The 26656-nt window shown below is 35.1% G+C and overlaps 1 protein-coding gene across 1 annotated transcript in view; it reads right to left on the bottom strand.

Annotated features, from left to right (window-relative positions):
* LOC118451996 (transcription initiation factor TFIID subunit 4-like) overlaps window positions 1-26656 on the bottom strand; it is a gene marked incomplete at its 5' end in the record, with an annotated part of 147020 nt that overhangs the window by 59449 nt on the left and 60915 nt on the right. The window contains 3 exons of the mRNA XM_035891533.1: window positions 13194-13250; window positions 23034-23159; window positions 25163-25293. Coding sequence (XP_035747426.1) covers window positions 13194-13250; window positions 23034-23159; window positions 25163-25293 — 314 coding nt within the window. The remainder of the gene's footprint in view (window positions 1-13193; window positions 13251-23033; window positions 23160-25162; window positions 25294-26656) is intronic.

Here is a 26656-nt window from a genome sequence, read left to right as displayed (position 1 = left end):
TTGATGTTCAAAATACTGATGTCTAAAAAACCCCTCAGTTTTCTGACCAGTCCAGTTCTAAAAATATGGGATTAAAATACTGGCCCCTAAGTAATAATGGTTCTACGTGCCTTTAACAGGGTTGGGGGTTTTTTTGGCTATAAAGAATAAATAAAAGTAAATAAATAAATAATATATATTGATGTTCTATTACAGAACTGATTAAGTCTTTTAAAGCAGTTTTAAATCCAGCAGAAAAATTCACAATAAATGCTATCAGAGATGATGAGCAGAAAGCTAAAATCACTACAAGCTATTTGCTGTGTTCATTTTTTTCCCTTAGTATATGTTAACTTCCCCTAACTTCTCTTAGATCCCACGCAACATAACCATTCTTAGGACAGTGCAGAACAGCCTTAAACACAGGCTGAAAGGTATCCTCCTTTAACATCCAGGCACAATGGATAATCTGCTAACAACTGAACTATGATCTGCCATATGCACAGAGGAAGTATTCAGCAAACAACCTGTCACAAACACTTATTGTTTCAGTAACCAACTCACCAAAGGACTTCGCTTTATAAAATATATTACAAACTCTGGCAGACAATTTATTATCAAAGACAGCTGTAATTAAATGTGAAACTACTGCAAAAAGAAAACAGATTTGGTGCATTAAAAAGCCTTGCATTCTTCTTTGCATCTTAAGTAACAAAATCAAAGTGAGGAGATTGGAAATATATGCAAACTCAGAAATTAATGCAAAATCACAGGTTTTTTTTTAGTTGATTTTCAAATAAATGGTATAAACACAGATTATTTTATATATATAATTACAAAAATATTTTGCACTTAAGTAAAAATGTTAAATGTAGCTGATAACAATAAATCGTAACTGCCCACAGGAGATGTTTTGAAATGAGATTATATCTAATACCAGAGGGACACATTTTTGTTTGTTTTGAATACTGCTACTGATGTCAATAGTTACTCCAGAGTTACAATCGTGTGACAGAGAAGAATTCAATTTCCAATATTTTAAATATGAGGAATGCATTTTAAAAGTGACGGGAGCAAAAATGTACTGAGACACAAACAGGGCAAAAATAAAAATCCCCGAGTCAAAACAGTCAGATTATTCTCGTATTTGCCACATAGTCTACCACACGTTCTCAGCATTCCTGAATGTTGGCATGCCTGCTAAAGCAGACATTTACCTCTCCATCAGATTTAGGGGCTTTGTTTTTCAAATTTCAGTACTAACCACAGAAATAATCTCTCCACATAGATGGAGAGATGAGCATTTTTTACTCAGGAATTATTTTTAATGCCTCAGTTAAAATTACCTAAGGATATTTATGAAATGTACATTTAAGATTTTTTTCTTTTGTACAGCTGAGCAGATCACAGAAATCATCATATATTGTGATGTTCACAGAACCATCAATTGACAAATTTAAAACATATGCATTGTAAGTAACATCACGTACAAGATATTTAAATATGCATTATAATTGCTCTATATCTAAAATATAAAAAAAAAAAAAAGAACAAAATGCTATCATGTATTACCGAAACCCCAGCACTTTCTACTGAGCACCCTGAGTGCACACAACACACACAAAAGATTAGCTCAATAGTGAAGTATATTTTATCTCTAGGTAAATTACTGAGATTAAACCTCGACAAAACTGGGATTAACAACTGGTCTCACAAAACTGTGCCAGAGAGTCTCTCGTGACCTGAAGTTGCCTCTCTCATCTGAGAAGTGACATCTCTAGTAGAATCCAGATCATTGTTCAACTTCTACATCCTAAATTAAGGTACAAGTTTTCAACTTGAGACCAAATTAAAGCAGTTTACAGGGTTAGCTAGTGTAGCTGCATGTTCTTTAGATGTTTTTCCATGCAAGCTAGAGGTCTGTATCACTCTATCTTGCGGTCACCTAGATCATTAAAAAGGTAAAATAGATAAAAGGCACAAACAATTTATATTCTTAGTGGGTAAAAAAAATCATCCCATATTTATGTTTTCTGACACACCCTAGTAAACAATGGATTACCTGAACATATTGCATAAGAAGGAAAAAACTGCCAACTGCTAACGACAGACTTATTAAAACAGAGGACAATTTTGTTGAATACTGAATTTACTCTTCCTCAAAAAAGGAAGCTGCAAGTGTTTTACTTAATTAAACAGCAGCACAGACACTGAAGTAGTAATGTATATTCAATAACCTTCTTAATTATTACCTGTCATTGTAAGACACAGCAGAAATCTCTAGATATTCTACAGGTACCCTATACTAGGGAGCCTATCTCACTTCTCCAGAGCTGGCAGATGTCCATTAGAGCCACAAAGTACTGGGTTGCCTTAAGAAAACATATGTCAAACTTTTCCAGAATTTAAACATAGATTTTGAAAACAGACGCAACTATCCTATTTCGCATTAAAATGTGCTCTGTTCTCAACAATCTCACTTCTTTTATGTTTCTTATAAAGTGAACATTCTCCCTCTCTCCTGTCTTCCTCTACACAATTAACACCTGAGTTCAGTCTTTACGTTCAGTCTAAATTCCTGTTTTGTATACTTGACACCTTCCTAAAGCTTACTTGACTTGTTGACATGTTTGCCAGATACAAGCACTTCTTCCAGGATAGATTTTTTTTTAAATTATTCTTACTTTTGGGGAAACGAATAGATTTTCATGCACCTTGACACGTGAATATGACTTCTGGCCATATAGGGCGAAAACCCCTTTAAAAACCTGATAGTATGTCAAAAAAGAAGATTTCTCTTAATCTTCAGAAATCTACATGGTGTTATTTCTGTTTAAAGAATATAAATGTCTGTTCTGAATACAAATAGATTTACTAGTTGCAAAGGGAAAGGACACAGAAGTGTAAGGAAGACTACTCTGTGCTTCAGATGGCTTATTTAGTTTTTCGCATGGCTGTGCGGAGTCAATAAACCTATGAACTGTAATTGTATCATACTGTTCTTCAATTTGCTTCGCTTCAATCCTACAGAACTGACATATCTCAGTCTTAAGGAAGCTGTAACACCTCAGCGTACAGACACTCGTCAGCGCAAATATGTAACATACTTTCTCACTCCAGAAAATCCTGTTCACATCTTTCTGACCATTTCCACCGTTCAGTTTCCATTTCCAGTAAATGGAAAACTAGAAGTTAACCACCAATTCAGCAACAATTTTCAACACTAAATGAAAACAGAAGTCTTACAAATCATCACTCAACTGGCTAATAACATTAAAAATACAGTAATACCTTTCAAGGGTTTACATTTTGGAGATAATCATATCTACCTTTAGTAAACACGTACTTGAGGGAAAACAACCATCCTGTTTACACTGTGAATGGCAGCAAAATATTTTGTTTATTTAAAAAATTACTATTACTGAAGGGGAACTACTTTTTTAGGGTATGTTGAGCATTATTCAACTAAGATGATGTAACTATTGGGAGACTTTTACAGGCTGACACAGAAGTACTTTTAATGACAAGACTAAACTAAAAATAGGAAATGATGCTAACACACCCTTCATGACCTCTTACATGTCACTGACCAGCCACCTGGCTTGTAGCTGAGGAGAGGAGCGTGTGCATAACCTAGCTACAGACACAAATATTTAGCATTTACTAAGTCAAAACTGACACTTTTTACCCTACCGGTAACTATTAAGTACTCCTTAAAGCTCTACCACAATAAACTACCTGAAAATGACAACAAAGCTAAGGTTCACATTACTCCACAATACATACATACTAAGTACATAAATTGTCACATCCCAGCACAGACAGATAGGAGATGCTGATGAACCTTGTAGGAAAATTATAGCATACCTTTACAAAGCAGATCTGCAGAATCAGATTATTTCTTTGTATTTGATTTACAATCTGCTAAATAAAATATTCTTCAAGAGAGCTGTGAAAATTAAGGTCTTGTGTGTCTTATGAATTACTTTGAGATACACAGTAGCATTGCATGCACATCTATCAAGTCTCTCAAAAATGTGCTGGCAAAGAAGTGTAAAATTACTCTTTTTAAAATTTTACTACTATGGTTCCAACTTTAGCCTTAACTCTGCTCCTATGAACTCTTTCATCTTCCACTAACAGGCTAGAAACAGATCACAGATTTTACGAAATGCCGCATGTTCTACGAAATGTATGCATTTCAAACGAGGTCCTGCCATTGTAAGATGACAGAACATGCAAATACCCTTCCAGACCACAGCGGGGAAGTAGATGGGGGGACACGGGCAGATCTTTGTGTGTGGGTCTCGCACAAAGAAGAGACTGAAGATTTGTCAGCAGGAGGTATGCAGCTGATTGCTGATGGCCAGCTGCCTGCTGCCGGTGCAATGTGCAGCACCCAGACTGAGTGGGCAGAGGAACAGAAGATTTAGTAGGTGCGTCTCTATCCCCTTAGGTTACATCATGTGACGCGGAGCGCCCGGAGGAACTGGGGGCAGATGAAAGCTGGCAGCTGTGTGCTGCCTCGGGCGCTCCGAGGCTGCCAAACAGGGCTTACAAACATGTTAGCTCAGCGGCAGAATTAAAGCCCTCATTCAGGTTTATTTTGGAGTAAGAAACCAATGTGCATACAGAGGATGGGGGAAAACTTGCCCTGCAGGCTGAAGCCTAAGTACACCTTGACCTCTCCTTGCAAGCTTCTATATTGTAGGGCAGGCTTGACTAAGGGACCAAAACATCTAAATAATAATTTAGATTGTTGTCCAAGCAACCTCCTCAGTTTCTGACAAGCAGACACAGCTGACATTTGCTGCCCTCTACTTATTAAATAGGCAATCATATTCTAAAGTGCTATTATTTTGCCAGATCAGTAGGGAAGTAAATCTGTTGCAGTGTTCAGACAGAACAGTTACGTGATTTTTCCACGTTCACCGTTCACTGCTTGCTCCAAATGAAAGTATCTCTTTTTTTTTTTTTTTTGGCTGTGCCAGATTGACAAAGAAGGAGATTTGGAAATTCAGTCTTGACATCTTCCTTGCAGAAATTGATCCGATATATATATATGTCTATGTACGTATATATTTAGACATATAAAAAGAATTTTAAAAATCTTTCGGAAAAGGAAGTACCATTGCATGCATTCCCCTCTAATGGAACCTTTGGATACAATTGTCAATACTCAGGAGAGGCAAAGGCAACCCATCCTTATCACAAATCTCACACCACAAAGGTGGAAGAAACCAGTTCTCTTAGCTCTTCACCGAGCTCTGTTGTCTGGACATCCAAAACTGATTAGAAGAAGGGGGCCACCACCCTCCACTTCTTTAGCAGTGCCTCAAAATCCAAAAGCAGTAGAAGTAGTTATTACTACAGACATGGAAGGAAAGATGCAGGGGATCTGAAGGGCTGAAAATTCTACCGTTACTTTCCTGTGGTGGAAAAGTCAGACACCAGCTTCAGAGAATTCATTTTACAAGAAAAAGTTCCTGCTGGAGTATTTTGGTGAGATTCAGAAAAACAAAGTCACTTTCAGTTTCAGAAATTCTTTACAAACAGCTTATATCATTCTAAACTCAAGTTCAGGAAATTCATACTTAAGTAGCCCCGTTGCGTTATAATGAGAGACTACTTGTTATAACAATCTTTTATTGGGCAGGACTCCATCGGTGTGTATGCAATCTGGAAGACTATGTAAGCAACAGGGAGGGATTTCTCCTCCCCTGCTTCCTTTTCAGCTTTTTTTAAAAAAGAAATCTGTTAGGTAGAGCAGAATTTGTATTGCTCTTTTGGAAATATTCAAACACAAACCACATGCATTTCACAAAAGAGCTAAACTCTAATTTGAAAAGGAGTCTTGAGTCTTCCTTACTAGTTTTTTCACAAAAGAGCTAAACTCTAATTTGAAAAGGAAAAATTTGAAAATTAAGAGTACATGCTTACTTAAAATTTGATTAGGAAAGATGAGAATACAAGAATCCCAAAAAGAAAAGCCAACTTTTACAAATGTATACAACTCTTATTTGTTTAATGTTCCGAAATTATCAGAGAGGCTCATGGGAACCTTTTGGTAACAAGGTAAGACAACTACTGTATTTCATTTGCGTACATATCTGCTAATGTCTCAAATGGCAGATTGTATCAGTACAAACCCATTTGTCATACAAAATCTAAGGAAATTATACTGCTGCTCTGTTTATTTGAAGGCTGCTATCTTTCAAATACCTCTTTTAGAGTCACTTTTATCCTGATACGAGACAACAGCTAAACAATGAACAATGCTTGACGAGACAGCTTGCTTGCTTGTTCCTTTCTCGTGTCATACTCACCTGTCCCATGCTGGTTTGCGTTAGCCCCTGTTCTCCAAGGTATGCAACCTCATTTATCTGTGCTTATAAACATCCCATATACAAAGACTCACAAAGCTGACATGGGTCTTCGTGAGGTATCACAACACATCGATACGATACTAATGAACCTTCTTACACAACACGTTCAATTTGTTTGTAACTCTAGTGAGGGAGTAAAAGTTCTAAAAATTTGTTTTCTAGATAGCAAGAATACACACGCATAAAAAGTGTTCTTACTTTATATTATAAAGATGTATCAAGTACAAAAACAGTTTGCTACACAAGGAAGGCCATGTATTTAGCTCATATATCAGTAAAATAGCATTTGCTTTTAGAATGCTAAAAACAGTTATAATCAGTCACAAAAAATAAGCATTCATGTTAACTAAACAAGAGCTAGGCAGTTTATGGCACTAAAATCATGAATCACTATGGAACTCCACCAATATGATTTTGTAGAAGGAAATTATTATGTTGGACAGGATTGGATTTAATTTAGATTTGTGCTAGACTAATGAGGTAATCTTCAGTCAAGCTTGGGTTAGAGAAAAGACAAAAAAATTTAGCCCTTGACTCAACTCTGATCAATATACATTTACCTAAGCAGGAAGAAAACAATTTGACTCAGTTGGAAAATATTACAGCTATCCCTCTGATCCCCTGGCATTTTTCCGTCAATTATCCAGTTTTCTGACTCTCTGTACAGCAAGGGTAACACCACACTTCATCTTCACCCAAACAACTGCCATCATTTCTGCTCTAAGCACAGGAAAACAGGTTGGAAGTGCCACGGTCTTCAATTTTACAGAGAGATATGCAAAAAGTTCTACTGAATAGTAAGACTACTATTGCCTGAAATTCTTCAGGACTTGCAGAATTCATGGCAGAGTGATAGCTTATCCTTGGAAACACAGGAAATTCTTTGGCAAAACCCACTGTCTAATTCATTACTGGTTATAGATCTTCTTGTTTCTTCAGCAGCAGTATTTGCATATGCAAATATAATACCATTCCTCTCCTGTCCTTCCCAGGAGTTCATAATCAACTCCAGTTATCAGAATTTGTAACTGTTATCATAATATATCTGTACTTCTAAAGTAGTACCTACTCATAAGGAAAAAAATACAGTTAACAAAAGCAGTAAGCTTGGTAACACAGCAGGATTTTCATGAAAGTATTTTGCTTGATAACAGACAGGACCACTTCTCTCTGAGATGCAAGTTTAATACTGACATTTGAAGCCACTGCAACAACTTTATAATTTCAGGAAAATCTTGCACTCTAAAGCCAAATCCATGGCAGTGTTGCATGGGCTTAGACAGTACGGGAAGAGTCTCAGCATTTTTCTGAAGCATTTTTCTGGTACAAACAATAGACCTATGGTAAAGGGAGAGTGTAAACAAAGTGACTCTGTTATCTAACCTCCTACATGTATTGACAAAAATGCTTGCATTCCTTCTGCACAACAGCTCTAGTGTTGGTAACCTGATGCAGAAAAATATTTATGAAACAACTCAGTTCTGAGGAATCATTATTGCCTAAATGTTGCACTATCATTACTTCGGGTATCATATTCCTAGCTTTTCCTTTTTCTACCTACTGATCCTCAGATGGGTGAGAAAGCTAAGTGGAAATTTAATTTAAATTTTTTTTCTGTCCAAGTGCTCAATTTCTCAGTGGAATGTTTTATAAGAAACCTTTTTAAGAGAAGAATGTTGCTTTTGAATCAATATTTTTATGTCAGGCATGACAAAATAGAAAACTTCTTTAGACTTCTCATCACGAGAGATACTGCACTGCTAGTACAATCTTTAAAGACTTTTGTTTTGCTAAAAAGGTGTATAAATGAACTTACCAAACAAAACAAAATCCTTTTCATTTGCTTTTTATTTTCAGTAACACCTTATGAAAACAGGGATAACTGCAGTAAACCATTATTTAAATGTTTCAAAAGAAACCACTCCTACTGAGTTGATAAATAAATACTAACATGGTGACAAAAAATTATTTGGAATAAAATTGTTTTCATAATCTAATTGTTAAAGATATGATGCTGGAGTTTCAGTAATACTGCTAAGACATGTTACCTTTTTACGGGGGATTTAAAATTTCTAAGGCAGTGTCAAAGCCACATAAGATATATACAACATGATACACATATTTCGTTATCATTTTTAAGTAAGAGAAGGATTCTACAGCTTCTTAAGAGAACTCCATCTGCTAACAGTCCAGATATTTTTGTGCATATAACTCAGGAAAGGTTACAGTTCAAAATCTGTAACCTAAGTGAGTAAGACTTGTTACAGAAGATGTTGCAGACACGGGGGATGACAGTACCCAAGCAGAGTGGTTACCACAATGCCGCAGTGGATACAACTCCCTCTGGGAGTATGGAAAAAAACCTGTCCCTGGTCTGCTTTGGCAAGAACTGGGTACTGCCAAAGCTCCTAGCCCGTCTAACAGTCACAGCAGCAACCCACTTGAATACATATCGCTGTTACAGGGCTTTATCCAATCTAGAAAGATGGGCTACCTGTGCCAATAAAGGTAGGTAAAGGGCTGTCTTCTGTCTTCCCTTGAAATCAGTAAGGCTTCTCTAATGCGAATATCAACAGGGCTGAGATTTCACTTGCATGGTTAATGACTACATCTGAGAATAGATTCAACTGAGTGTTATCTAAACCGATCTAGGTCCTAGATACATGCCCAGACATTTATGGTGTCTGGTTTAAGGTCTTATTATGCAATATTCTTGGTTGGTGATGACACAAAGATTTTAACCAAGTTAATCTTTCAGACTCAAACTCAGCTACTTGACTTTTAAATTAAAAAGATTCTTAGCCAACAGACACTGAATACATAGAAAAATATCCATGACAGAAAGGACATTTAGGCTCTTACCTTCCCTGTCTTTCTTCTAAATAACTTATACTATTAATTACTAAGTGTTGACTCAATTATTCCCAATCTTGATCTATTCCTGCTATCAGTTATATGGCCTGTTCTATGTCCTATTTAATGAACCCTTTTAATGCAAATTACAGAACTCATAATTTCTTCAACTTATATTTGTGACTTTCCATGCTTCCAACAGACTACATAAATCACAGTGTATTCTTGAAAACTTGATTTTAAATGCTTTGATCATGCAATACGAAGTAGACACTGCTCACAAATGATGCTATTTCTTACATTAAGTTGTACTGAGAGTCAAACATTTCAGAATTTATGTTACAAAACAGTGTAACAAGTAACAGCTGAAGAGAAGCATCAATGAAGAATATTTTTCACTAGTTTTTTAAATAGGTTTACCATTAAAACAATCACATAAGGTCCACTGACAAAAAGCTGCACCAATTTAAAAGTGTGAAAGTAAACGGAGAGTATATCCTACTGCTTTCACTCAAGTCCATTGGAAACAGGTTAACGCTAAAGCAATTAAGTCTGTCAAACTGAAATAAGAGTGGGTTTGCACTGACTTAACTAAACCAGTGCTAGTCGGTGTGAACGAAACCTGACTGTTACATCTAGTCTTTGCAACAAGACCCTATGCAGATGGACCTTCTGTTTCTTTAGGTAAGTACTTAAATGCAATTTAAACTTAATTTATGCCAGTTTGGTTTAAACAATATGCAGAGTGGTTTGAAGGCCGCCTAATAAATGAAGACAGAGTTAGAGAACAAAACATAAAATAATCTTCACCTTACAAATTCATTTTTAAATGTGTTCAAAGGACATCGTGATCTCCCTGTACTTTTTCTTGATGACACCAATAAGCGAAAATGGAACTTTTTAATGGTAGAAGTTCTGTGAAAGAAATTGAAGTGATTTTTTTTCCCCTTTTTAAATTAGGGAGAAAACTAGAGTGTTATGGAATCAAAGACTCCAAAATATCAATAAAGGAGAATGTTTTGGAACCAATACCCTTTGCTAGCCTTCTTTCCTCCCCCTTCACCCTATTATTCTTCTGTTGGTATCTTTATTTTGCATTCTAAGACAACTTTTTCTAGAGTTCTTTCAATGTTTTGAAAAGTTATTTCTAAAAGATTTTCTTAAAGACTTTAAGTTATTTCCTTTGGTATTTTACTTTCTCCCTCTGACTTTTGTCTTCATTAAGTATCTTGGGCTATATTCTCTTTATCGGACTTCATACATTGGTTACATTTGTTTTAGATATTCATCCATTTCTATCTGGCAGGGAACTAGCGTATAGTATCGATCACATTCAGTTTTGAAGAGTACGGTTCCACACTGCGCAGTTAGCAGAAGGAATGCAGTAGTGTAACCGTTCAAACACAGCCACACTGTGAATTCTGAAACATTATCCATTTACAGAACACAATAATGAAATTATCAGATGCTTTGCTGATATGAAAAACAAACTATCTGACAATCACATCATTAAACAAGTAACACAAGCTAAAAATGCTGCAGGTATTTTGGATGCCCTCTTCATCCTTTTTAAAACGTTACCTAGTAGCTACTTTACTACTGGCCAGAAGAATATCTGAGCAACAAAGGTCTTCAGGCAATATTCAAGACACAGAAATCAGGGAAACACAGCTTCAAAATCAGCTTATTATCAAAGCTGACAGTATCATATTCATCACCTTATACAAAACCTGGAAGAAACCCAATTCTCTCTCAGTTATGGGTCATATGAACATTTAAGAGTAGCTCAGCTAGCAGTGAAGTTCTAAAATTTTAAATTTTTGTAGGAGTTGATTCAAAACTTTTAATTCTAAAAAACAAAGCCATGCCAAAGACACTCTATCTTTAACCTTTGATACTATAAAAATGGTTATTTTTTATTTTGGCAGTGCCCATACAATTTGAGAGATCAGCATATATTCAGTATCCAGTGGAGAAAAACATAAAACAATATTAAACCAAAATCTTGCCAGCTCCACTACCCCACTCCTCTTTGCAGAGGTTAATGCAAAAGAATACATTTTTATTAAATATATTTGAATATCTTAGGCGAAAGTCTCTAAACTAGTTAAAGAAAGAACTTTAGAACTCTAATTACTAAAAACAGAGACATGCTTGTATTTCTTATGGTTTCAAATATGTAGAATGAATTCAACTTCAGAGGGAGGGCATGGTGCCAGCAAATTATACACTTTCATTAGAAGGGTGGGAAAAAAGGCAGGGCTAATGTACAAAAGAATAGGGTGCAGCACTCAAACAGAAAGCCTAGTATTCATTCTGCATTTACTCAAACATGTTATCATATCCAGGAACACCACTACTTTAAAATAACATACCAGTTTAATCTAAGCATTTTTAATTAGGTTACCACCAAAATATTTGCTACTACTTTACTAATCCCACTATTACCATTACTCAGAATACATTTAATACACTTTCTTTTAGTCACGTCAGCACAGCGTCACTCCCTCTAGTGGGTACAAAACACAGCTTATACGGACAACCCGAATTTTCATACAAGGGAAAAGTACTCCTGCAGCTACACTAAAAGCAACAACACTGGCTAGAGTGCAAGTCTTCTATCGCAGCTATAAAGAGAACCACTATTTCACTCTGACTACTAGAAAATGTGTTTTTACTAGCCCTGTTGTTTGCTTTTGCTTCCTGAATTTTCCAATGGCCAAAACAGAATTACAATGAATGCAAATATTGTGGCAGCAAGAAATGCATTTATTTCTAGCTTGCTTTCTCTTCCAGCACCACGCTAGTTTTAGTTCTCAGCTCAACAGCGAGTTTTGCCTGCCATCAATTTTTTTCATAACTCTCTTTCTTCCTTTGCATATACTGGCTACATACTAAACTCAAGTAGTATTAAAATCCCATGTCTTTTCCTGCCAAATAACTTGACTACTCTATTTCATTTGCATACTTGCTCGACAAAGCCAACTCTGGAAACACTAAGACATGGCCTAATGTTTACAAGAACTCATTTCAGCAGATCTTACTACATAATCGCATAATGAAAAAAAAAAAGACAAATGAAAGTCAACCATATACGTGGATTTTTTTGACTGTTATATATAGAAAATCTGTATAGCTAACGGAACTACAGAATACTGCCAACAGGGAAATGAAACAGGAAGAACAGGTCAATAAAAAAGAAGAACTTGTTATATGCATTTTTCTGTATGAATTACCTTCTAATGCATAATTACCTTCTAATGCACATATCCAAAGAATTTGGCTAAAAACCAGCGGTTTGCTGCACATGATATTGCTAATTTTTTAAAATAGGAATGACTTTCAACACACAGATATTTTAGTCTTCCTAGCTGATTTAAGTTACAACCCAATCCTAAGCTGTGAGATGTCTTAAGCAAAGGAGAGTTACACTTAACTGAGGGCAAATTAAGGTACTGAGTAGTTCACAAATTGTTACTCTTTGAATAACATACCAAAACTTCATCTGAAATTCTTTTATAATTTTTAGATTATTGTAACTTGGACTGATGAGTAAATAATCCACTGAACCACACTGTAGAGAAAATGACTGGCAATTACATTACTTGAAAGACCGTTACCAGAACAAAATTAAGTAACACATTTCTAAGAAAGTGACATTTTACAAAAAGACAAAGGCATGTATTTTCCACCCAAATCTAATGCTGCTGTCATCAACAACCCAACAAAAGCTACAGCTACCTAAAATGGAAATGAAAATGTAATGTATGGAAATATTCTCTTATAAAATCTCCTTAGGCTTCACATGTATTAATGTATTAGTTTGCAAACATTAAGATCAAAGGCAAAGCAACAAATACATCCTAAAAAGTTTTTAGTCAGATTTTTATTAACGATATACAAGTAGCAAGGCATAAAAAATTAATATGTTCAAGCCTTGAAATGTCAAGTGTAATGATCTCTAGCTCTGCTTACCTCCTTTGCTTTTTGTTTCAGTCTAGCTTGCTCTGGGTCTTCTTGCCTTGAGCGACTCTACATATTTAAAAAAAAATGGGGAAAAAAGGTTAACAGATGGTTTAAGAACCCCTCATCTGTTGCAGTAAGTTAAAAAATAGCAAAGAAAGGGGAACAGGATACAAGGTGTCAAAGATGGGATGCTTAAATTCATAGAAGTGCAATTTCAAACCCATAGGCCTCACCCAAAAGACTGTTAAATATTCAGTTGTAAATAAGATCTACCCTAGATTTAAATTAAAAAAAAAAAAATACCATGTTTTTGTCAGTGTTAAAGTTTCCATACAGGTTTCGATTTCGATTATTTAATAGAAACAAATTCAACCATCCAAGAGTGGAAATGACACCCTTTCCATTATCTGATCTTTTTAATTTAAATTCCTTACAGTCACTTATCTTAAAATAATTTACTGTTCGCAGCTAAGCTATTATTCAACTCTTGGTAGAGAATGTGGAGAAAACAGTTGTACAGTCACCCTCCCAAACAGTAAATCTTCATAACAAACATGTTAATATCCATATGAGCTTACTTTGAGTACAGCATTGAAATACAGGTAAGTTAAACTCATTCAACACACTACTAACAATATTAATGTTATCATTTTGAAAACTGGAGAAATATTGCCAATTGGCAACTTTTGCATTTTCCTTCAAAACCAGGAACAATAGCCCTAAAAACCCATTAAGAATAACTGTTTAGTTGCAGTAACAACCCATAACAGTACATTTCTTCAGAAACAGACTGGTTTACAACCATGCATTAAAACTATTAAAGTCTTATTTATGCTCACTAGGCATAGTTGATGGAATTCAAAATTCAAGAGGTAGGTAAAATATTCATTATACTTTTTAAATTGCATGATTGGTCAGTATTCAGAAAAGGTTGCATAAAAAGTTGTAAGAAGCTGCAATAAAACGTGAGACATCCATGGAAAACTGTTGTTTCCAATACCTGAAAGATGCAATTATTTTACTTTGGTATTACTTTGAGATTTAAAGTGATACCATTTACACAGCTCCTAAAGGAATATCTATGCTCTCTCCCATCTATCTTTCTCTGCCTCTTTCTATGTTGAAGACAGACCTGAAACTTGAAAGAGTATTAGCTTGCAAACTTACATACATTCAGATTTTTTCCCATTGTTTTAATTTTTCATAATATACCCTGTTCAGAAGTTAAAAAATCCACAAAGAAAACCAAAGGGTGATAGGTTTTAAGGGTAAGGGGACATGTAATATTGTTGATATACCTGGAGAGAGCGCCTTGACTATGATTTGGGAGAGCACCAATGACACTGAATTCTCTATCCTTTTTCCTGTTTTTTTGTTGTTGTTTGTTTTTTGGTTTTGTTTGTTTGTTTTTTTAAACTGGGATTTTTTTAGCTAATATAGCACACACATAAAACACAGTGATGACAAAGCATGGCAAAATTAAACACTAGTGAGATTTTTAGAAGATGTGCTCCACTCTTCCACTGCGCACATCAGCTTCACCTTCCAACACCACCTACTAGCGATTTTGTGCCTGTTAGCATAAAAGGCAGTTTGACAGGATAGTGTCTGGAGTAAAGTAACGAGAAATTAAAATCCATAATGACCAAATTAGACTCTCATGTTGCAGTCGCACCAATCAAGAAAGAAACTTAACTTAGACTGAGATTCCTTCCAGCTGCTGTGGTCAGACAAAAAGAAAAATGTAGATAATCTGATCTAGTTAGTGTTCAAAGAACAAAAAGGCATTTCATGAAATACGTGGATCTGCCAGCAAGCTGGGAGTCTGTTCAGTAGAGCAATTACTAAGAACTTGATTATATTTATACCTATTAGGTTAAAAAAACAAACAAAAAAACCCATTCAGTGAGTTGCTTCTCTAGGAGATAGACTTAGGTAAGCATTTATGAACTGAGCTGAATCAGGTCCTTGCTCTGTCATTTTGTGATGACAGTTCCACCCATTGTGTGCCTCAGTTTCTCCAGTATGATGTATGGAAAATCATATTCAGCCTTTTCATGGGTTTTGATGATAAATTTATAAATGTACAATGAACTTCTATTGCCTTCTGAGTCTCACAGTGAAAGCGGTACAGAAATACAAAGTGTTGTTGTACTACTGTATGAAGCTGAATCATTTGCCAAATGCAAAGTGTAAGTTAAAAGCAGTTCAGCTTAAGGAGAAAGCAGAGTGTCCTGGGAGAATCAAGCTGAGACTTCTAATATTGTTACCAACTTTCTACAAGAAAGTGATAGAATCCTGGAAAACATACCAGATCTATGTTGTGTTTGGGGACATTGTAAGAAAAGTTAAAGCAATAGATGCAAAGTGACACTGCAATCTCCTGGACTCCATAAGTGAAGGAAAAACTCTGAAAGTGCTACATATAAAAAAAAAAAAAAACAAAAAAAACAAAAAAAAAACCAACAACAAACCCCCCACATTTAAAAGTTGAGGATTTTTTTTTTCCCCTCCAGTAACTGACAAAATAAAAGTAGATCTGGAGTTCAGGATAATCTGAAAACACAGACCCCAAAAGCAGGTAAAAAAGAAGATAATCTACTCTGGAAACCTCCAGCTCATTCACAATAAATAAATAATAAAAATTATTGCAGAGGTGAAAACAGGTACTCAACTCCTGACTGATATTAAATACAGGATTTTTTTCAGTAATGAAGATTTAAAATACCAGGTGATGTTAGATAGATAAACCCAGACTGAAGGTGAAAGTAGAACTACTTTTACATTTAGAATAATGCAATGAGTTCCTGGTTATCCCTTGAACCCACACCAAATGGCCTTTTCAAAGGGCTTGGGCCAGCTCTTGTTTCAAACAAGTAGAATTCCAACTTTACACTGGATGTGCGATTACTCACATAAGTAACACTGTCATTTCTGTTTGTGGTTTTGTTGTTTTTTTTTTAAACAGATGGTTAAGACTAAAATACCTTCCTGCTATACCTTGTCAGTTTGCAAATCAGTAAGCTTCAGAAATAAAATCATCAGCATATGGAGGCTAAAATGTGTTAAAGGAAAAGTATAAATATTGAGTATTTTATTAATTCTTCACTTTGTGATCTAATGTAAAAGGTTTCTTTCAATGCCAATGCAACACAGATTAAAGCAAATATAAGCAAACGAAAATGTCAAGCTTAATAGAGGTGCCTAGATAAGCTTTAAAAATGTCACTGGCTTCTCTTTACACTCCATTCCACATGTGAACATCTTTTCCTTCCTCTGAAGACTTTGAACAATTTTGCTGCTGCTCAGCTCTTGTACTGCTTGTCTGTATCTCACAATTTTTACTCACCAATTATTTTAATATTTTACACTTACTTTCATCGAGCTACTGACAAATCATTCCTAGGGTTTTTTAATTCCAGTTTATATTTTTTTCTTTGAAGCAATCTTGTATTTTTTGTTTTGTCTTCTTTCTCCTTTCCCTCTAAAATCCAAATCTTAATATGCTGCACCTCACCTGTTTTGTGAAACACGTTTTTCCAAGATCTATCAATGCACCAACACCTCCTTCCTCTAAAGCTTCGGAAACACCCACCAATCACAGAACCCCCCAACTGAAATACTTTCAAGGAGCTTATCACAACTCGTCTCCCTTCCCCTCTCCATCCTTCATGTCTAGATCTGTAAATACAGAAATTTAGGTTTACGTAGCATTTTTTCATGTTGATGAATAAACACCTTTAGAAGCAAGCTAGCTTCCCATAGTAATTTTAGAGAAACCTAGGACTGATCCTAACCAGATAACATACTTTTAAATACATTAAATGCTGTCTCCTACTGAGAACTTATTCACCAAACCAGGTTTGTTAACATTTCTCTGAAACTTAAACTACTTTTATTAGACCAGACAGCTTGATATTTTAATTGTTAAGAATGAAAGTGCTTTGTGTTAGAGAACTTGCTATCTTATTTATCTGAAAACTGCATAGATCACATTAGGTCTATGGAAATATTAGACTTTGAAAGTATGAAAAGCAGCATATGTTAAATGTGTATTCAAAACACATTAGAAATATGGGGTTTCATTTACATGTTACCAAACTCCCTAATGTTCCAAACCTCAGTTTTTTCCCCTTGCTTGTGTTAAAGAAGAATGCCACAAAAACAGACATCTAATTACACATGTAACAGTGTAGTTTTAAGAAGGGGATTTTGTATTTCATAGAACTGTCTCAAATCAGAAAGCAACAGTATTTTTAAAATAATAAGCATATCGATAACTCATGTAAACACTTAAATATAAGTAACAATTATTTTTAAAACTGGAGGATACTCTGTGCGTCTATGCAGATGGGCAGACCATCAGTCCTTCTGATGTACATAATTATGATCACTATTCGGTACTTTGTTGTAATTTGTAATGTCAAAGCTGCACTGCACATTTTGTCCCACTAACAAAAAATGTTTTCTATTAGATTTATAGTAATGTTGAAGTCTCAGCTTGTTAAACCTGTGTTAGAAAATGTCTCAGAGGGTCTCTCCTCCTAAATACATGCCTCCTGCGTTTAGCAACATCTGATCCTGGTTAAGGCACTTAGAGCTCTACTCCCCCTTCCCAATACATATACTGGGAGTCTTTAATGCTTCAAATTCATCTTTTTTCATTAAATAAAGTTAAGAGTCACAACTGCAGGTGCTGTACTATTGAGAGCCACTGCTGTGCCAACAGTTTCAATTTTAAACCTATTTTTCCCCATTGATGACATTAGAACTTCACCCACGGCTGTACCAGCTTATAACTTTCACTTTTAATTAAAGAAATTAAATTGGCAACATGAAACACTTTGCTTTCACATTAACTTTCACTTTTTATTAACAAAGCTAAAAGCGGCATAGCTGAGGGTAAAACCCTATTCAGCGCTACGACCACAGTGAGTTGGAATGCAAGAGTACAGGTCTAAAATAAGATTTATTTTAAAATCATTAAAATTGAAGTAACAAATTTCTAAAAATTCAGAAAGTTATCTCAACACAATAATTCCCTCTTTGCTCTCCTCTCATTAGAAGTGAGCTGTAAGTTTCCGTTCAGAGAGTGCTTCATCTCACAGAAAGCTGCATTACATCCACTGTACCCTCAGAAGAGAGGGAAAGGATTAAATTGGCATGACGACTGAACTCATCTCTGGCTCAAAGAGGTAGCCCCTTCAAGTAATGACAGGACGTGTGCGTAAAGAAACCTGCATTTCAATGATCTCTCTCCAATAAAATAGCCCTTCATCCTATAGCACTATAAAATCACTGTCATCCATAAATACTAGTTAACTTCGCAAACAACACTAAACAATTTTGATTTACTTATGTAATTACTCTTTTTACAGAATAGATCTTACTCCTGTGATAGTTGTATTTAAGACCCCAAAACTTGACAGGCTTGTGCTACTAATATAGAACACTCAAAGTAATAGACTAATAGAATGTTGGAAATTCATTTTTGAAAATTATTTTGATAATAAACATGCATTTAGCCAATTTGAGCAGGTGAATTAACACAGTAATTTTAACTTGATCCGCTTTATTATAGATCATATCACAGAAGTATTATTCATTGATTTTCTGAAAACAAGGACAAGCCCAAGCTGTACCTTTACTGCAGAAAGCACAAATCTCAAAAGAACCCAATTCAGAAATAAAACCAAATCAAAAAAATATTAACTCATTCAATTTAATACAGCAAGACTTTTTTTTTTTTTTAGAAAGTCCACACAACACACACCATGTCAAATGTAAAGGTAAATTCTTCAAGTGATTTTAGTCTGGCTTTTGACCTTTCTGCAGTCTTAAGACTTTCCTTAGTTCTTCTTGCGATTTCCCATACCAGCCGCCAAAGGCAGATTCAAAAGATCTCTGCTTCTGCACACACGTGGAAACAACAGCCAGTGGGTTCTTACTGGGGAAACAATGGGGGCAAAAGAGTTGACCCTCCCAGATACATCCTTTGAAGAGACTGCACTCTACGTATGTGTTTATATACAAAGATGGCCCCTCGTTGTGCCATTATTATTTTACCCCATTATTCACGTATCAGGAAGATAACCCAAAAGTAATGACAAGGCAACTGGAGTCTCCCCCGTACAGCTTCTGTATTTGACACATTGTACTATCTGGATGTTTGAAACACGAGCTGTTCCAGCAGCAGGAGGTGACTGGATCTTACGGTTTTGGGGACCAATATGTCTTTAAACACTGCTGTTACAAAAAGAATCACTAGGAAGTAAACTAGAGAAATGCTTTGGGCCATAAGTTCTAGGTTAGCATGCATACATTGTGGAACATGATGCAGAGATCCCTGAGGTACAAGAGATTGTTCTAGCTCCTGAAACAGTATAGTCTTGTTTTCAATTTTTAGGTTTTTAACTAAAAAGAAATTGTACGCTGCATTGCTACTATAGCATACCTTACGATTTTTCCTTTCCTGTCAAGTTTGTCTTCCCTCAAAATATCTCACTGGAATACAAACATCAGTCATTATTCTTCTAAGCTTGTGGTATGAGGTTTCTATTTCTCAAATATTTCCCAGGCATGCGACATAAGATTTTGTAATATTCTCTCATTTAACAAGCCAAATAATACTGCTATTCTGCTTTAAAGATACTCTTGTAGCTTCACAATTATTCTTAACTTGGATAGTGATTTCTCTCAGAATGTAAAAAATTTAAGAGTTTTTAAAACCTAACTTTTTTTTCTTCTATCTCCCCATCTGATTTTATCTCTCATTCTCCCAAAAACATTTCCTGAAGCAAAACCAACCCCATCTGAGTGCTTACAAATTTTGCAATCACGACACTTCCTTTGACCATTGCTTACATTACCTTTCTCAGCCCTTACTGAATTCTAATGCAAAATTAGTTTCAAGGCTTCCCAAAGACTCATGTTGATTCCTCTTTCATTTTGATCTGTTCCTTGATTTTTCATCATCTTGTCAGTTGATTATTTTGCTAAGTTTATTATTTAATACCATCTACTCCAATGCCCAAAACATTTCCTTCATTATCTTATTCTTTGTCAAAACCAGAACTTTGGCTGTGAACAAGGCTCTGAAGTGCAAATAATTAAAATAGAATTTTCACTGTGCAAGTTAAACCTGTTTACACTCTTCCATACTAGACAACAGATGAGGTACCACGAGCAGGCAATTTTGAAACTTTTCCTAAAATTATTCTGCTGAGTAACTTTAAAAACATGTTGCAAAATAATGTGACAAAACATAAGATAAAAAGATCACTCTGTTCATCTAAAAGGCACAGTAAGAAGCTGCAATTATAAATAAAAGAAAAAAATTATTTTCTAAAAATTCTCTAAAAGAAAAAATGAAATTTCCCTTTCTGTTTTTTTTAAGATTTAAGCGTTTATAGGGGAAAAAAAAAAAAGCAGAAACAGGAATTTTTTTTAAAAACCCAAGTTTTCTAATCTTTAAAGACACAACACTGTCAAGGTGACAAAGATACCATGACTGGGGGGACATTGTCTTTGCATAGCAGGTGTTTCAGTCTCCAGAGCCAGTTCAATCGTTATCCCCCTTGCAGACACAAGTATCAATCAGCAGGCCACGAACAGACAGGAACTGGTTACTGATCTTTACCACTGTTTATGAGGGCAGCTGGGGCAGATTTTAACTGTGTCCATTTAATAACTGTGTCATTACAATTACTGCATCCTTTCCACAAAGACTTAGATCTCCTTAGACAACTAGGCAAGTTCATAAAAGACCAGAAAAAAATAAATCCTGGGCAAGGAATTAGTACATAGGAATTCAGAATAAAGACCTCAACAGTTATCGCTGTTAATGTACAGGTGGTCTTGCATTTGAGCAGTAACTAGATTCTAAGGAAATCATGAACAATGTATTATAATTAAAAGTTGTAATCTGACCATATTTTGCTAAACTACGTCCTACCTAAGTCTTGCAATAGGTTGTCAATCCATTGGAACAGAATGGTTGAGAGACAGATAAACACTCCACAAAGGAAAGACACTATTAGTATAAGTTCAGTTCCAAACAGGCATTTACACTTAAATCACAACATTGCATAAGCACCTCCCAAAAGGTTTACAATATCTTCAACTTCTCTTTCTAAGCATTAATACTGATAAATCAGCATTGCTCTTCCATGGCTATTGTGTGGTTTGGTTTTTGGTTTTTAATATCTTCATCTAGCTTCCAGTATACCATGTACTTATTCCAAGCTGTATCCTATCACTTTCTGGTTATGAAGTTGATTTATATATTCATTATTTTCATTAAGATAATTCCTTCAAATCAAGCAGAGGGCTCTTTATTTTATTTGTTTGTTGTAGAATTCCTTAATTTGCTCTTTCTGTAAACTATAGGAAGCAAAATTGTGGATCATGTATTTATTTCCTAAATTTTGACTTCACAGGAGTTTATATTATTCAAGACTAAAACAACAACCCCACAAAAACAAAGAACCTGGAATCATAAAATAATTAGGGTAGGAAAGGACAATAAGAAGTCATCCAACCCAACCTCAGATAAGCCTGTGTGAGGCTTTGTGCAGTCAGGGAACTGAGGACTACAAGCTACTGTATTTTCCTTGATGTCCACTAAAAAAACCCCAACCAACATAACAAACAAGCAGCAAGATACACAGAAAAGAAAACATGATTCATCAAGACATATTCACTGAATGGATAAAACAGGATATTTATTTTTAAAAATAAGTTTTAATCTAAACATTTAAAGCGTATGTATGTTATGTGGAAATTTGTGGTATATTTAACAATGTGAACAATTATAAATTAAGAGTGAAAACAGGATAGATGAAAGTAGCCAAACTGAGAAACAAATTTCTGAAAGAAGCAAGAGTTTGTTTTTTTTAAAAAAACCTCTCAATTTATGAACATTAATGACACAAAATCAGGAAGCTAAGTGTTACACCTGAGCATTGAGTTGTTCTGTATAATCTCTTCAGCATATACAATAACTAATAATATGAAAATGCAAATGCAATGAAATAACCAAGATATTGAGATAACTAAGGTATAAACTTATTTGCAGTTTGATATGATCTATATATCATATATATAAAATGTAATTAAATTTGCAGTTATAAACAGGAGGTTTATCTACACCTGTATGCTCCCTGAAACAATGTTGTCTTAGTTTGTTCTATTCCATGTATGAAAATTCTGTCTTTGCAATTAAAGTTATAAACAAACAAGTCCAAAAGAACTGATACTTAAGTGAAGACAGGCATGAATCAATTAAATAATGCAGTTATATAGAGGTGACCAGAACACCGACTGGGACACACAGTATTTAAATTAAAATAAACAAATGAACAAAACTGTTTTAAAAAAAAAAAGTCTAGAAACTCAAGAAGTAAAAAGCCTCAAAAACCACAAGAAGTAAAGTAAAAAGCCTCAGAAAAATCCGTAACAGTTTACTGAACTGTGTTTAAATAGCAGAAGTGTAGGCTATGATTTTCAAATGGCACAGAAACCCTGGCATCTATTAAATTTCAAAGGCAATTGTGAAAGTTATTTCACCAAGTTATTTTGACAATGTTAGCCATTGTCTCCTATATTCCCAAGAACTCATCAAAGTCAGAGCTATATCTTGAAAACGCAGGAGCATTCTAGTCAGGTAGGTCTGGAGTCATCATAGATAAGATAGCATGACATAATTCATTAAAGCTGTGGTATCACAACAACAGTATCTTTTTTGTTAAAAGAAATAAAATGTTTATGAAACAGATTTCATGAAATGAAATAATTGTTCGAAGACTATGAATTGTTAAGTAGTTTAAAAAAATAGAGTAAAACAAATACCTTGGCAGCCTTTAGCAAGATTTCCCTCTCTTGTTCATCTTTCCGTTGCTTTTCTAAACGCTCCAACTGTTCAAAAAACTTTAACTGTGATCGGACATCTGTAGCTTGCTCGTACCATTCATCATCCTGTAAAATAAGAACAATGTTTTAAAAACCATGCATTTTCATCAAGATTATGCACTTAAAGAATACCATAGGTGTTATATATTAAAATCTTTCCATTGTACTAACAATTAAAAAAAAGTCTCCTTTTTTTTTAAGCTCAGGGAAATTATGCCAGCCTATGGTTAATAATGCAGCTAGAATCTGATTATTTAATTAATATCTAAGCAAATTAAAAAAACCCAAGGATTTATCAGCACCAGAGACAACAAAGAGTTAAAAAAAACCCCAAACCAACAGACTTACTAATTAAAGCCCCCTAAGATGCTTAACTTCATTACTGAACAATCCTAGATATAGGATATAAGGCTGGTTTATAAACTGCAATTCCTCTATTTGTACTCATTGTGAACTAGTGAGAGACATGATCAAGATGCAGCATTATAAAAGCATCAAAGCTAAAAATTCAGTTGAAAATAACCCTCTAATTACAATTAAAATAGAAGAACTTCATAACAACTAAGAGCACGCAAGCTTTCCTAGTATCCAACAAACAACAAGAATTTATGACACGAGCCGCACAGAGAACACTCAGAATGTCAGTCAGAAAAATGTTATCCATATTACTTCCATCTCATTTATCTGCTTAATATTTTCCTTTTTGACTGCAATGCTATGAAATCTAAGAAAACCATTAACCAAGAAATATAAAAAAGACAATGAAAATGCTACGGTTCAATTGGAGACAACACTTTTTTTTTTTCCTAGGAATCTGTTAAAATATTATTTTAAATGCATCTTTGGCTTAACACGAACTAAGCGAAGTGTTTTCTTGTCAGACACTATCCTAGGGAGAAGGAAGGAGGGATTTAACACTGCCGAAGCTGAAGAAGAATACTGGAAAGAAGCAGGCAGATTTTACTTTTAGTCCAATATAGTAGAATATATCCATCAATTGCAAGGAAAGATGCAAGTGTATGTAATACACAGGCATAGTGGCCTTTATTTTTTTTAATCCATTTTTCTATCACAGTAATGTTGATTCTAGTCACAGATCCCAAAGATAATTTTTCTTGCAAATGCCACATATAATTAGCCCAACTGTGACTCAGGTTTGGGAAATAGGTGGCCAAAGATACAGTCCAAAGCTGTTTGACCAGGCTTTCTCTCAAGGAAAAGAAAAACAAACAAAAACACCCCAAACAAGCAAAAAGCCAAACCAGAGCTACTCAGTGTATATATACACTAAAGAAATCTAAACACAACTTAGACACAACACACAACTAGGGTTATTGCCATCTTGCTTTTACACCGGTTTAAAAACTATTAGTGCCTTTTACAAAAAAATATTTCACGTTTATCAATAAAGATGTTTGATTTATTTGAATTTCAAACTGGTTTGCAGCTTCTTATTTAAATTTTCCCCCTGGTTTAAGATATCTAAATTGTTTCAACTTTCTTCAAGAGTACAGTCACTAACAATGGTTAAGTATCAGAATAGCATTTTACCTCAAAACGTTCTTTTTAAAGAGAACATCATTATTTGATTACAGTGAAGAATTTATAGCTGAATTCTTTAGTTGCTGGCTTAAGACAAATTGGTAGCTTTCGTAAAATATTAGTATTTCTCACAGCCACAGACATGCAAAGTTACTATAGCTTCCTATACATTGAAGCAATTTTGATCCAGTCAATGGATATCTTGGTCAAAAAAGGAGAGATCAAGAATCAACAGTCTTAGCCGCAATCCACGAGCAGAAATAGCTTAACAGATGCTCCGTGCTAGACACTTCAGCACAGAAGGATGAAAACATAATTCTACACACAAATTCTATCACAGAGGAGGAACACAGAACTAGCAAGCAGTGCTACCATCCCACCACTTTCTATTTGCTGAGCTAGACAAACCTGCAATTAAAAAATGCTTTGCACACAGAACGAACACGAAACACCTACCGTGAGCTAAGAAAAATCGTCGCCACATTGCATCGTTCTAGAACACACAATACCTTCCTTTGTACACTTACTTTGTACGATTCCATTCGGTGCTGGGTTATGACTGTTACTTTTTCTATCACTGTTCTTAATCTGTTTTGTGTTGCATGGGAAATAAAAGTAACCACCTCAGCTGGCACATCAGTAATTCCTAGTTTTTTAGCTAAAGCAAAACACAAAACAAAACAGAATTAGCTTACCCCCCCCAAAAAACCCCAAACCTCTAAAGAACATAAAGTCATAACTTCATTTTCCTGAACAGAAAAATCCATGACTGTATTTATGTAGCTTTAGTGATACGCTCATATCCCATTAAAAAGGTGTGACTACGTTTTAACGTTTGAAAGAGAAATCAGCTTTTTTTTTACCCCTTAGAAAGCATTTAAGAATTTTACTGAAGTTTATCCTAGCATATTAAAACAAAACATAACAAAGTATGAGACAATTTGAGTTCTCAGTTGTTCTACACAAGAAAAAGCAATTGCTGTATCTTCAGAAGCAACAGTGCAGATTCATTTCAGTGTCAGTGAGATGAGGCTGCAGCCCAAAGCATACTGTTGCATACTTTAGCCTATGCTGTTGGCATACTACAGATAATGAAATTTTTTTAGAAGAAAACCCACTCTATTAATTGAACATGAGGAAATAAAGTCATATTAACAACAGTTATTTAAAAACACCAGTTGTCCCCCAAACACCACTAAAAGACATATTCATAGTTATTTGGACATTTGAAACTTTGTGCGAAGTTTATACAAAAAGCAAACACTCTACAGTCTAATAGATTGATATATTAAAAAACCACCTGAGATACAGAAACAAGAATATGGGTAACACTTAAGAATTCCTAAATTCATCACAATAATTACTATGTATTGGATATGGATTTGTAGATATACGAATACACATACCAATCTAAGCTATTGTCCTGCAAAGGCATAGGAGCAGTCCCAGGGGGCCAGTCTTCTGGAGGAAAAACTGTGTGTGCACGCGCACGTATATATTTTATATATATAAAAAATAAGTAGTTGCATTTTGTACGGATTATTGGATTTGATTCACCACAAAAGAATAAATACTCTGGTTACACTGAATCAGTTTCCCACTGAAGGAACACAAGTCTTTTAAAAACGTTTGCGAATAGGTCTGTTTGCCATAGGTTAATAATTACGCAGAAGACTACTACAGGAAAGGTGTCTGAGAGTATCTTGGACAGTGTTTCCTGAACAGCTAATTACAAAAGTGATCTTCGTTTGCGGGAGGGGTCCCCAAGCAAATACAAACCTGAGAGGCTTAAGAATGAGTGTGTGCTTTGTGAGGCATTCCTATCTCTTCCTGGCCAAATTCAAGAGCAAGAAACCATCGCACGTCTAAAAAATGAAGACGAACAAGTGAGCAGTGGTCTCACAGGGATGTGTACTTCTGTTATTTTAATGATGTGATCTGAGACGAACTGGCAGCGTTCAGCATCACCCTGGGCTTCTGTCAGGGCCGGGCGGGGGCCGGTCAATCACGGCGCGGACGGG

Source organism: Egretta garzetta, unplaced genomic scaffold (genome assembly GCF_000687185.1).
Source record: "Egretta garzetta isolate BGI_Z169 unplaced genomic scaffold, ASM68718v1 scaffold23, whole genome shotgun sequence".
Classification (NCBI taxonomy): domain Eukaryota; kingdom Metazoa; phylum Chordata; class Aves; order Pelecaniformes; family Ardeidae; genus Egretta; species Egretta garzetta.
This window is presented reverse-complemented; position numbering and strand designations above follow the sequence as displayed.